The 12,006-nt window shown below is 42.4% G+C and overlaps 1 protein-coding gene across 1 annotated transcript in view; it reads left to right on the forward strand.

Annotated features, from left to right (window-relative positions):
* Positions 1–1,751: 1,751 nt before the first annotated feature.
* Positions 1,752–12,006, forward strand: part of LOC131460626 (receptor-type tyrosine-protein phosphatase gamma-like) — a 355,572-nt gene continuing 345,317 nt past the window's right edge. The window contains exon 1 of the mRNA XM_058631264.1: positions 1,752–2,386. Coding sequence (XP_058487247.1) covers positions 2,293–2,386 — 94 coding nt within the window. The 5' untranslated portion in view covers positions 1,752–2,292. The remainder of the gene's footprint in view (positions 2,387–12,006) is intronic.

Below are 12,006 nucleotides of genomic sequence, written 5' to 3' on the forward strand. Positions count from 1 at the left end.
TACAGGCAAATACATTTATCACATTTAAAACAAGAAATAAAGGAGGCACAACATGTGCTACCATGAAAATGAATTCAGATGAGGCAAAACTTGATTATCAAGTGATGTTTTATTTGCTGCTATCCTCCTGTCACACATCGTCTCCTCTCACTCCACCCTCATATTTATGGATTTTTAGAGAGATGAGTTCTGATGGTCCAGGAAAATTCATTAATCAATTTGTGCTGCTGTTGATGCTGCTCCACTGCTGTATAGAAGGATGGGGAGGATCAGATACTGCCATGAACCCACCTGGATCATTCTCACACACATGTAAACCATGCCATTACAGTCATTTTAGACATGGAGTTCAGTTTTGTCTTACGGGACCAGATGATATTTTCCTCCTGCCCTCATGGTCCCCTCCACTCCTGTTATGACATCTAAAAAACAAACACAATCAGGAATATAAGTTACATATGAAATGTAATTAAAGAATTGAGTTCATTTGTGTGGGAATGTTATTTTCTGTGAGCCAGAGTTGCAGTGTTCGCACACGAGAACCAGCTGTAGCTTTAAACAGATGTCGCCATGAGGCTGCAGGGTCTACTGTGACGTGAGTCAACGCATAATATGTCAGGATGCCTGCAGTGTAAGTGCGTGTGTGTGTGTGTATGCTTACATACATGAAACACCTTTTCACAGGCTGGGCCTGCATCCTCTAAAGAGACGGAATGATGGTGAACGTGTTCCCCATTATATATCTTTGTATGACTTTACAGTGAAGGACACCGTGAAGGTTAAGGTGGAGACGACTGCATGATTAAACATTGTACATTTAAAGCCCCAGTGTGTAACTTCTGTCACCAACACAGCCACAAACAGAAAGAAAGCGAAGCTAAGCAGAGAGTCATGTGGAGCTGATAGGCTTAACCCTTCTGTTAACATCCTGTCACCGCTGACAGATTTGGCATGCACACTTCTCATTACCGTAACTCCTAGACAGACCGTTTTTGACATCTACAAAATTCAAACTGGCGATCGGTCCACGGTGTGACCCCGCCTTTCACCCTAAGTCAGCTGAGTTTTGCCGAGCTTCGTGTGGAGAATAAAGAGGTAGAAGGTCTAGGTCATGGTCCAGAATTAATAAAAAACTGTAAACAGATTTACATAATGCTGCTTATTGATTGCTAATGCCAACTATTCAACATTGAACAAAGTATTGCATTGCAATGTTGTTCTATAATAACAACTCTCTGTATATCCTATCACAAGCCTTCTATCTATAGAAAGTATCAAATCATCCTCCTATCCCATCCACCCCAATAGGTGAATATTTTGAATGAAATTGGTCATCGTTTTGTAAACTGAAATAGTTCATAAATGAAGTTTTATTGTAAAATTATCCCAAGAGAAACACATGAGGGGGGTCCCTGGAATACATTTTAAATGGTCCTTGTCTGACAAAAAAAAAACCGAGAGTCGTTTCTGTTCTAGGGCAGAATCCTCTATAATGAAATGGGGGCCGCTTTGTCTAATGTGGATCTATTTCGGGGTCATTATAAGCTCGAGGACCCCCTGGAGAGTGCACGGCTCTATTATTACCTGTTATTATGGGACACGTTCCTGTTCTGTGAGCGCGCTCTGTCGCCGGCGCTAGGATCCAGAGGAATGACTTCTCTCTCTCACTCTCTCTCTCTCTCTCTCTCTCTCTCCTCATCTCTCTCCCCCTCTCTGTTTTAAAGTCTCTGTCAGACTTGGGCTCACATGCGTTACTTCCTGGATGGATGGTGGAATGGGAAGCATGCAGCATCTCTCTATCACTAACACCACCACCACCACCACCACCGCCGCTGACACCAACACCATCACCGACTCTCCCGTCCTCTGTGTGCCCGACGAGCGCTCTCTCCACTGCCGCTGCCGCATGAGCGTCAAGGCGCTGTGTGGACCGTCGCTACTGTAGTCTCCGTCTAACCCACTTTCCCCTCTTTCGGTCGCTGCTGCTGTTGCTGCTGCACACGCGCTGGTCCTTCACCACCACCACCACCACCACTAACTGAGTGTTATGCTGATGTCCAGGAATATCGGCGGGACTTTGGGACGGAAAGACTATTTATTGGACCTCTAACTACATATCTGTCACCGTGCTCAGTCTCGGTCTCCACTGCGTCCCCAGCGCAGCTCTTTACGCAGCGAAGGCGCCGCTGATTTGACCGACAAAAAAAAGGGGGGGAAAGGAGGAGAGAGAGAGACTCATCAGTTGTTGCTGCTTGCGTCCTGTTTGTATGTCGAATTGCATATTTACCTACAATGTGGAGACTACTGCGTTCGTGCTGTTGCTGCTGGTGGATTTTCTCTCTGGTTTTGTCAGCCTCCGTGTTCCTCTGGGCCGACTGTCATCCTGGTAAGTTTCATCCCCGACAAGTCTTTGTGTCCTGTTTTTGTGTGTCCATCTTCGACTAAATAGCACATCGGGGACACTATTGTCGCGGGGAAATGCATCTCTTATGTGCTGTTCGAGGGGGGAAAAAAAACAACAACACCCAAGTCCACTGATTTGATGAGCTGTCACCGGCAAATTGGCTTGACGCGCGTTATCGGCACAGGCACGTAGACTGGAAACTGCCTGGGACACAAGAGGCAGCGAGTGACCTGTTTAAACACCATCATACCCACTCCGAGCGCAAGTTCATCATCCTTTTTCCATCTGTTTTCTTCCCCCCCCTGAGACCCAGTCGTCTGCCTTCACAGAGTTCCAGTTTTTCTTTCATATAGCAATATTTTTTTTTTGGAGAGGACTGGATGGGGCAGACTGGCAGTTGGGTCGGGGGGTATGGGTAGATAAAACATGGGGGAGATGTGATGCGTTGTCAGCCGCCGGCGCGGACGCCAGAGCCGTTATCTCACCGCCTGAAGCAAGACAGCAGGGCTGTGAAGCCGTCTTCTCCTCTCCTCACACAAACACATGCAGTTAAGGCGCGAATTTGTTCCAAAGGCGAAATCAGACCTCATGTCAGTGGCACTGTGAAGGAGATCCATGCAGGGGGTCCACAGATAGCAAATAGCAAGATCTGACATTACATGCCCATGTGGTTGTGTTACACTTTGGTTTTGAATTTTGGATCAAAAGAAAGTAAAAAAGAAAAAGAAAAACTGCCCTACATGAATACTTTAAAAAAAAAAAAAAAAGAGCAAACCTCTGCCTATAAGTTATATAACAGAACTCACATTTCCCACATTCATTTTGCAACGCTCTACTCCAATTATAGCAAACTCAAACACCACTGAGACCAGGCACTTACATGTGAGGTCCAAATTGTACTGTTTTTTCAACAATCGTGTTAATCATCTCTTTTTTTTCCCCAAAAAGGCAATTCTGAAATTGCAAAATAATCAAATTTGATCTTGAGAAAATTGTGTCCATGTAAGCTACGGCACCCCAACTAGAGGATTATGTGTCTTGAACATTTTTACCAGGTCTCCAAACCCCAACCACTTCACAGTTACAAATCTCTAACTCAACTTAGTACAAAATAGATGGGAGGTAGTTTTCTGCTCAGGCGCTGTCGCCTGATATTACTACTTTCAAAATGAAATACCATTTATTAGAGGTTTGATGATGAGAACAAAACAAGTAAATAGCATGTCATTTCTTCTTCAAAAATAACTATCATGGGTCAGTCAACATAAGATCTGTAAACTCACAAAAAAGAAATGGAAAAAGGGGGAATGACAAAAAAAAGACCATTTTAAAATTCACACTATGACGGAACGTTCTCGTCGACACATTTCTAAATGCTGTCCTGATTTTGATGAATTACCCGGACCCACCATCAACGCTGCAACCGCTCAAGGGAACAAAACATGCTTCACGATAGAAGTGCATTCATTTCTCCACGACACCCTCAGTTGTATCACTGGCCCCTAAATGGCCCCAAAACTCTCTCCACACGGGGAGTTGCTCTGCTGATGAAATTCATCAAAGCGTGAGTCAAAATCCTGCAGTTGTCTATAGATATGACATATTCTGCACAGACCCAGTTAATCAGACAGTATTAGCCTAGTTTTCAGCTCACGGAGATTAGCTCTTATATGTCTTATGCATTTTAAGCAGTGTCAGGAAGCACACACACACACACACACACACACACGTTCTCTGTGTGTGTGTGTGTGTGAGAGAAAGAGAGAGAGTGAAGCAGCTAATAAAAAAAGGCTGCCTCACTGACCAGTGAACACAGTCGCTGCTTTTACAAATCAGTACAAGGAGTCATGTGCTGTTAGGACCGATGGACTGACTGTCATCCACTGGCTCTTTTCTAGACATTCCCTTTTTTTTTTTCTTCCTTTTTTTTTTGTCTTGCCCCTTCATCCGCTTCATTTTTCATCTTGCATTCTATCTGATCTCAAATCTGGAGAGAAATCAAATCAAGTGAGCCCAGAAACAAAACGGCGAGCGCTGCGGTGAGCGATGGACGGCACTGATGGATATATGGGGGGAGCGATAGGGTGGATGGATGCGATTATAGAATTTCTCCATGTCATGTACATGTAGACTTGAGGATTGTTTGTATTGTTGGAAATTAAGCATCCAGATATTAACAGATCAAATAACTGCCCACAAAAAAAACAACATAATTCTTACAACCTCATGAGCAGGCAAAAGCGCTTGTTGTGTTTATTGGAAGACAATACTGTAACACACCCAATAGCTAGTTTGGACGTTGTATCTGTTCACTAAAAAATCAACAGTATAAAATAAAATGCAATGACAAGAAATAGGAAAGGGAGGTGGAAATGACATGACAAGTCCAAATCATTAGCATGTCACTTTGTCGTCTGACGGATAAGAAATCGATACAGAAATGTAGAGATGTTGGGGAAATCGATTCCAAGTGAAGTAGAACCTGTGCATATAGGAAACTGACAGACAGATGGATGAATGATATTCACTTGGCAGTTTGTGATGCTTTACTGACACGATGAATGTCTGGGGAAGTGAGCGTAGTTGCCGAAGGGCAAATCCATGGCTCAGACCTTGTACATTGATAACACCCTCACCCCCACCCAAACCCTCACCCTACACACACCCACACTCCCACCCTCTTGCTCTCTTACTCTATTGACCCCGGCTTTCACAGCCCTCTCTGCCCTCGGCTCTGCTGCGTGTTTTCATGATATCGGCTGGGAGCGAGCTCAAGGTGGACGGTTCATGTTGAATGGCTGGTGACTGATGTAGAAACAGAGATGAGTGTGCTTCTCTCTTGGTGGGTATCATCATCCGCTGGCTCTCTGTGCCGCTCTCCTTACCTCCAGCACCCTCTTCTTTTCTATTAATAAGGCTCTTAGCTGGGAGATTGGCTTGGAAAGGCAAGATCGGTTTTCCTAATATATATATATATGTATATAAAAAAAAACTGCCAATGGTCCACATGCAAATCGCCCCACCACCCAAAAAATGCATCTAACAATTTAGTTTGAAGCTAATTTTACTGAAGTGTAAAATGATCACGCTGGAAATCGTGCTGAAAACAAGCCAGAGTAAATTGTGATGAAATATGCAAATACTTACAGTATAATCACCCTGTTACTGCATCTTCGTCAGTTATTTTAATACAAATAAATCTGCAATATCAGGAGAATATAGATGAGTGGCATGGAACTGCAGTTTGTGTTGTTCCCAGTGTTTTAATGGATAAAGAGCAATGACAATCACCTTTTGTGAGAGTGAGATCAACAATATGCACGTAGTTAATTCAAATATGTCGGTTTTGTTAGAGAACGGCGTCAGAGGAAGACAGCAGCGATTCCTCTCATCTCATGTATGTGCTGTTTTAGTATTTGTCTGCATATTCTTCAAGCAGACATCTCATCATTGCTGCTGAAGTGGCTCCCCGTGATTTTCTCAGCCGGGAGTCTGCGTATCTCGCAAATTACAGCCTTAGCTCCAACCTGCAGTGTTGAAAGGCCATTGGCAAAGGTTTTACCCTCTGAGCTTAGTCTAGAGCTCACCGTCATTTTTTTTTCATCGCTCGCTGCATAGAAACACGTGCACTAAGTCGAGTGCCGCTCCAATTACAGGAAGTTTGTTCTACGCTGCTGAGTGGGCACAACTGACCTGCTGCCCCCTGTGGTTGTCCATGTAATGGACGGTTAACAGCCACTAAAAAACATCTGTCTTTTTGCGGGGATGAACAGCACTGAATTCACCACGGGGCATCTGCCGGCTGACATGAAGCATCACTTTTCCCTTTCCGTCTGTGGCGTGCGTGTGGTGTCAGTGTTGAGGCATCGCACCCCTGTCACCGCTCGGTATTTCAGCCCTGGGTCAAGCAAAGACACAGGAGAGAGTGAAAGAGACAGAAAGAGAGAAAAACTGAAGGGGACAAGGAAGGAAAGAGATGTTTCGCCTCCAATCTGTCACTTTTTGCTGTGAAGAAATGAATGGGAGCGCCGTTGCTCCTGGGCTGGGAGTGGAAAAAAAAAAAAAAGAAGGCAGCCATTGTAATCTCACCATTGCTTGAGCTAGCACATCATTTCACCTCCGCAAATCCTCACACCCTTCCTTCCACATATCACTGTTTTGTCCCATCTGCCCGTGTCCCTTTTCTCCCATTTTGCTTTTAAACGCACCCTCCTCTGCTCTCATTGTGCACCATAATGGCTTCTTTAACTATTAAGCAGGCCACTATGTCGTGAACCTTTTCTTTGGCTTTTTTTTTTTTTCGTGTCGCAGTGATATGGGGGAAAGGTTGACATTTAGGGAGGGAATTGGATATGCTTCGTGGCCCTCATTCGCCAACATTATCACCGTCGTCATCATCTCAGTGCTCAGCGGGCTATTATCTGGCCTTCACTGTGGTCAGGAAAAACGCTGTAGATGCCAGCTCAGGTCACTTGATCAGTCCGCTCAGAGCCTGTCAACACCACCCCATAATAGATTTATTAAAAGATACCGCGTGTGTGTGTGTGTGTGTGTGTGTGCACACATTTCTATATTAATGTGCATGTATGATGCAGCAGGGGAGGGACGGGTTGGTATTAGGCAGTTATCTATTTCAGATGCCGTGTTGGTAGCAGTCGGCATGTCGCTGCACGAGAGAAAGAGAGATTGTGAGCCAGATAAAACATTTTTTTTTTTTTATTCCACTATTGATTTTTTTTCTTTACTGGGAAATGATGCTGTTTTGCCGCACTAAGAAGGAACTAAAGATAGACAGATCTGATAATGAAAGCAATAGTAATGGTGATATTGTGTGCAGTGGTGCTAATGATATCTCAAGAAGACGAAGAGAGGAGCTGAGGATGGAGCATCATTTTGTTTCCCGAACAGTAGTGTGTTGCTTATTAATCTGTATCTTATTTTATTTTTATTTATTTATCTTTTAATCCCCCCCCCCCCCGCACACCTCATGAGCTTGTGGCCCCACAGTGCAGCGTACCAGTAGAGAATTCTGGGAAAGATGGAGCTGTCTTGTTTCCTTCTCTGCGACTTACTGGGCTGATGAAAATAAGGCGCTTCAACAGTTACAAGGGTTTCATGTGTATTTTCTTCTACCCTTCCCTTATCCATTGTTCCACCTCACTGTTTTAATCAAGTCCCCTGCCTGCTAATTTGGAGAAGAGGAGGGGGTGCGCTCCCCTATCGTTTTCTGCAAGACGCTTTCTGAAAGTCGGCTCAGTCAAGCCTGTAAGAACTGCTTTCCACCCGCACCGCCGGCCCACCTTCTCTTCACAATTTCTCACTCTGTTCATTCTGCTTTGCTTCTGGCAGGATTCTGTGTTGGCTGCCATATGGGCTTCCTCCTGCTATTATCACTAACATGCTTCTGAAGCAGACATTTCATGCGTACCTTTGACAATGATGCTCATGGGAAAAAGAAAAAAAAGCTCACCATAGATCCTTGCATCAAAAAACATCTTCTTGTCCGCTACAGCTCAGCCGCATTGGCGTTAAAGAAAAACTCCACTGCATATGTACGGATGTTGGACCTTTTTGTTTTAAGAAAGAAAAGAAAGAGTTCACTCAAATATTGCAGTTCTTTTTTGTGGTTATTTTGTTTGTCACATTCTCAGCATATACATACACACACACACTAAGTAGAGGCTCACAGTGCTGTTTGGCGCCACTGTGGGTTTACCAGTACTATCAGAAAAGTTGGCTAAAAGAGGCTTAAACAAACGGAGTAGGAGATGTTCAAGGGTTTAGTGGTACTTATTACTGCAAGTGGTCTTTAAAGGGAGACGTAGTTTAAATCTCTTTCCATAACACAATATTGTTGTGTAAGCACTAGTATAAAAAAGAAATGATGTGTTACGCAGCCAGAGTCAAAGATTAGCAGAATGCTGGTACACTTGCCTGTTTTTTTTCGTCACCACTCCCTCTTGTAAAGCCAATAAATGCTGCAAGACAAGCTGGCAGGCTGTGGTTGCGTGCCGGCAGAAACACAACACAGTGATGGGAAAGACAAAGGGAAATGAGGATGACACGGCGACAGCACGAGATGTTGATGAGAGTGGAGAGGTGTACGCAGCCAAGCCCCCTTTTCCCATTTTGCTTGGCACAGTGCCAGGGGAGCTTCTTTGTCGTTGTGCAGGGCTGCTGAGTGTTAAAAGGACCTTAGACTGACAGCCCATCAACCGGCATGGAGTCTAAACGAGACACCCTGCAAACAGTGGCATGCAAACGGTGGAGGAGATAAGCGGAGGAAACAAATGGACACAACGAAAACCAAAAAGCAAATTTAGGCTCCACCCGCAGATTAAAACTTGTGACCCCGAGTTGTTTTGAAAGATGCAATTTGATGGGATACTCCTGACAGTGAGCTACTGACGGTTGCCAGGTGGTTCTCTGGGCCACAGTCAAACTCAACTCCATAACCACCAGCTCAGCCACAACCACCATGGCACATGTCAGGACTTTCAGACACTTTGTGTTCTTTTGTCAGGCTCAATAGGTGGCCCTTCACTCTGGAGCAGTGACAGCTCTCCAATACACTGGTGAAAGGTGTAGATGGGTGTTCCTGCCGTCTCCCAGAACACTTTCTCATTTTGAATGGTGAAATGCACTTCACTTGCCTTCTATCAGTCATTCCTGGTGACAGAAGAATGGAGGAGTGAAAGCAGCTATTTTCTCCCTTAGAAAGGTGAACAAAATGTCACCGTCACACTATGATATTTGGTGTGTCAGTTGGACACACGGTCCTCATGTTTTACGTAAAAGTTTCGTAAGCTTGTTCCTCTCCCCTCTTCTGCAATGTGCCCTTTTTCCTGCCCTCCCTTTAGTTTGATTCTTTTCATTTCAATATTCATCAACGACACTCGGCGATACTCACAGCTCTGAACTTGCTCGGGGACTACTGTGTCTAACTTGTACTAGTATTCACTTAACATTCACTCAGCTCCTCTCTAGTTCTAGTTCTCGCGTGGCCTTTTGTCAGAGCTGAGGACACAATGTTCAGATTCATCTCACAAACATCAGTTTTCACGTCACAGCTCAACAACCAACATCACATAATATAGAAACAGTACTTACATTAAGGAAGATCACATTGTTTCGCAATGTCTTATTTAGGGATTTGGTTATAATGTGTAATATGCTGGCATTTTATTTTTGCAGTCATTAATTATTTGTGTCTGAGATACAGATTAAATAGTAGGTATGATTTTCTGTGTTTGGAGAAAGACAATTTCCCTCCTTCCTTGTTATTTTTTTTTTTAAAACCTTTTAAGCAATTATTTGTTTTAAGGTGTTGCATTTATTCATTCGTTGAATATGTAGTCCTTCACTCTTTCTGCCATTCTCAAAAAAAAAACTGCACTTTACCGCATTCCATTCCTCCTACATTAACCCATTTCTTTCCTTTCTACTTACATATCTTGGTTTTCTTTCTGATCCTTTCGGCAGTATTTGATTTCTGTTGACTCCCCTCTGGGTTCCTCCCCTCTCTGGTCACATTAACATGCTTCTGTAACCATGGATTATTATTCTGAACACATTATAGCTGCAGCCCTAACTGCCAGCCAAGCTCAATCAAGCCATATAAATCCCCTTTTTCTCTCGACTGAAAAAAGCAAGCTAGGGCACACACACACACACACACACACACTCACTCACTCACTCACCCTACGGACATTCACAAACGCCTATGGATACACACAATGTAATTTCATTTTACAGTTGTTGAGTGCTCACAAAGTAGCATTCGCTGCAAAAGTCATTGATGAACTAAGTGAAAATGAAAATGAGGCTTCAGGATGAATCTCAATGTCAACATCAGGATGCAAAGTGTTGAGGACACGCAAGGGCACATTTTAAAATCTCCTCCCTTGGCTGCTAATGAGGATATAAATGTGAACATATAAATGTGTATTATCACAATTGTGAAGATAAATAGCCACAGTTGGCTTAGTCACAGACACAAAACTCTGACTATTTACAACTGAGGTCTCCCTTTTGTGGATTTGGTAATGATTTCCATCGGTGAATATCATCTTTTATTCAGCGGGTTAATTGCTGAGGTCAGGCTGTTGGAAAAGAGGACAGCGCAATAGTAAATTATCAGATTTCCACACAACTTTTAGAGGACCAATTTATATTTTTTTGTGACAGCCGTGTTGACATTGTGAGAATAAGAGATTATAAAATGCCCACAGAGCAGTGCCCCCCTGCTGTCAGAAAATGGCATTCTAATCATGTTAAAAAAAAAAAAAAGAAGTGAAATGTACAAACAGTTATTTACACAAATGCTGTGGGATTCTAGTTCATTTATTAGGAGATGTAAACTTCATTTCTTAAATGTCGAGGACGTAGATTGGGTTTGGAATAATGTCACATTTTGAATGCTAGATTTGTATGAAAAAGATGCAGTCTGTCCCCATTTAAAAAGAGAAAGTGTAACAAGGCTAAACATTTCATTTTCAAAACATTACAATTTTGCGCTACTGCCTGAGATATGCATTATGCATGAATGTCCTACTTATTTTAATGTCAGTGATTGTTTCCAGAACAGTCATTTTGTTTTCTGATTGTAATTCTGCCTTTTGAATTAGGATTTTATTTAACCCAGTCACATATTTTGTAAAACAAATAATAAAAAATGGCTTGGCTGTTCTAGGGTCATGCAAAAATAAAATAAAATGTTGGAATGTTTTCATACAAGTAACAACATCATATACAGTAATTTTTTAAAAACAGTAGCTAGGCGTCAAGTGAGTCAGTTATGTTGTGTGTCAGAGTCAGAAAAAAAAATCTGTTTTTTAAAAAGAAGAAGAAAAAAAAGCCAATACAAATTTGGAATCCTTGCCAAGTTAGTGGGCAAATATGAAAGTCAGTTGGTGAACAAGTTGATACACAAATGATGCACCTTCCTCAGCCGTGTATCGTACCATAGAGGAGAGGAAGAGGTGGTGAGTCATGTCATATATGTTGATAAGTCTTAAAAATAAACACATTGTCTCCAGTTGTATAATTATAATTTATTTATTGAAATATTTGGTGAAATATGGAGACGGTTTCACCATATGCAAATTTGAATACTGCCTAACCAGTAATGATGATATTTAATGGCTTTTGTGTTTTGTCATGTCTGGGAAAACAATTTAGACAAATGTGATATGATTGCGTTGTGTGTGTGTGTGTGTGTGTGTGTGTAAATGGCAGTATGGATTATTTCTTGCACGGTGTGTGTACACTTACTCTGAATCATCGCCTTGTGTATATTGATGATATACTGTATATGTGTATATATATATATATATATATACATATATATGTACAGATTGAGTGATACAATAATATATGCATATATATATATGCATATATTATTGTATCACTCACTCTGAGCAGTGTTGAAAATGATTATCCATCATCTCCTTCCTGCTTCGTGCTCCCCAACTCCTACTAAATTATTTCTTTGTGCACCCCTCGTTTCTCCTGGACTCCCAAACTCAAACACACACATACATCATCAGGATAAATTTAAGAATTTAAGCAATATATTTCTCTGAAACAGAGCAGACAACGAC

The sequence above is a fragment of the Solea solea genome, chromosome 6 (genome assembly GCF_958295425.1).
Source record: "Solea solea chromosome 6, fSolSol10.1, whole genome shotgun sequence".
Lineage (NCBI taxonomy): Eukaryota > Metazoa > Chordata > Actinopteri > Pleuronectiformes > Soleidae > Solea > Solea solea.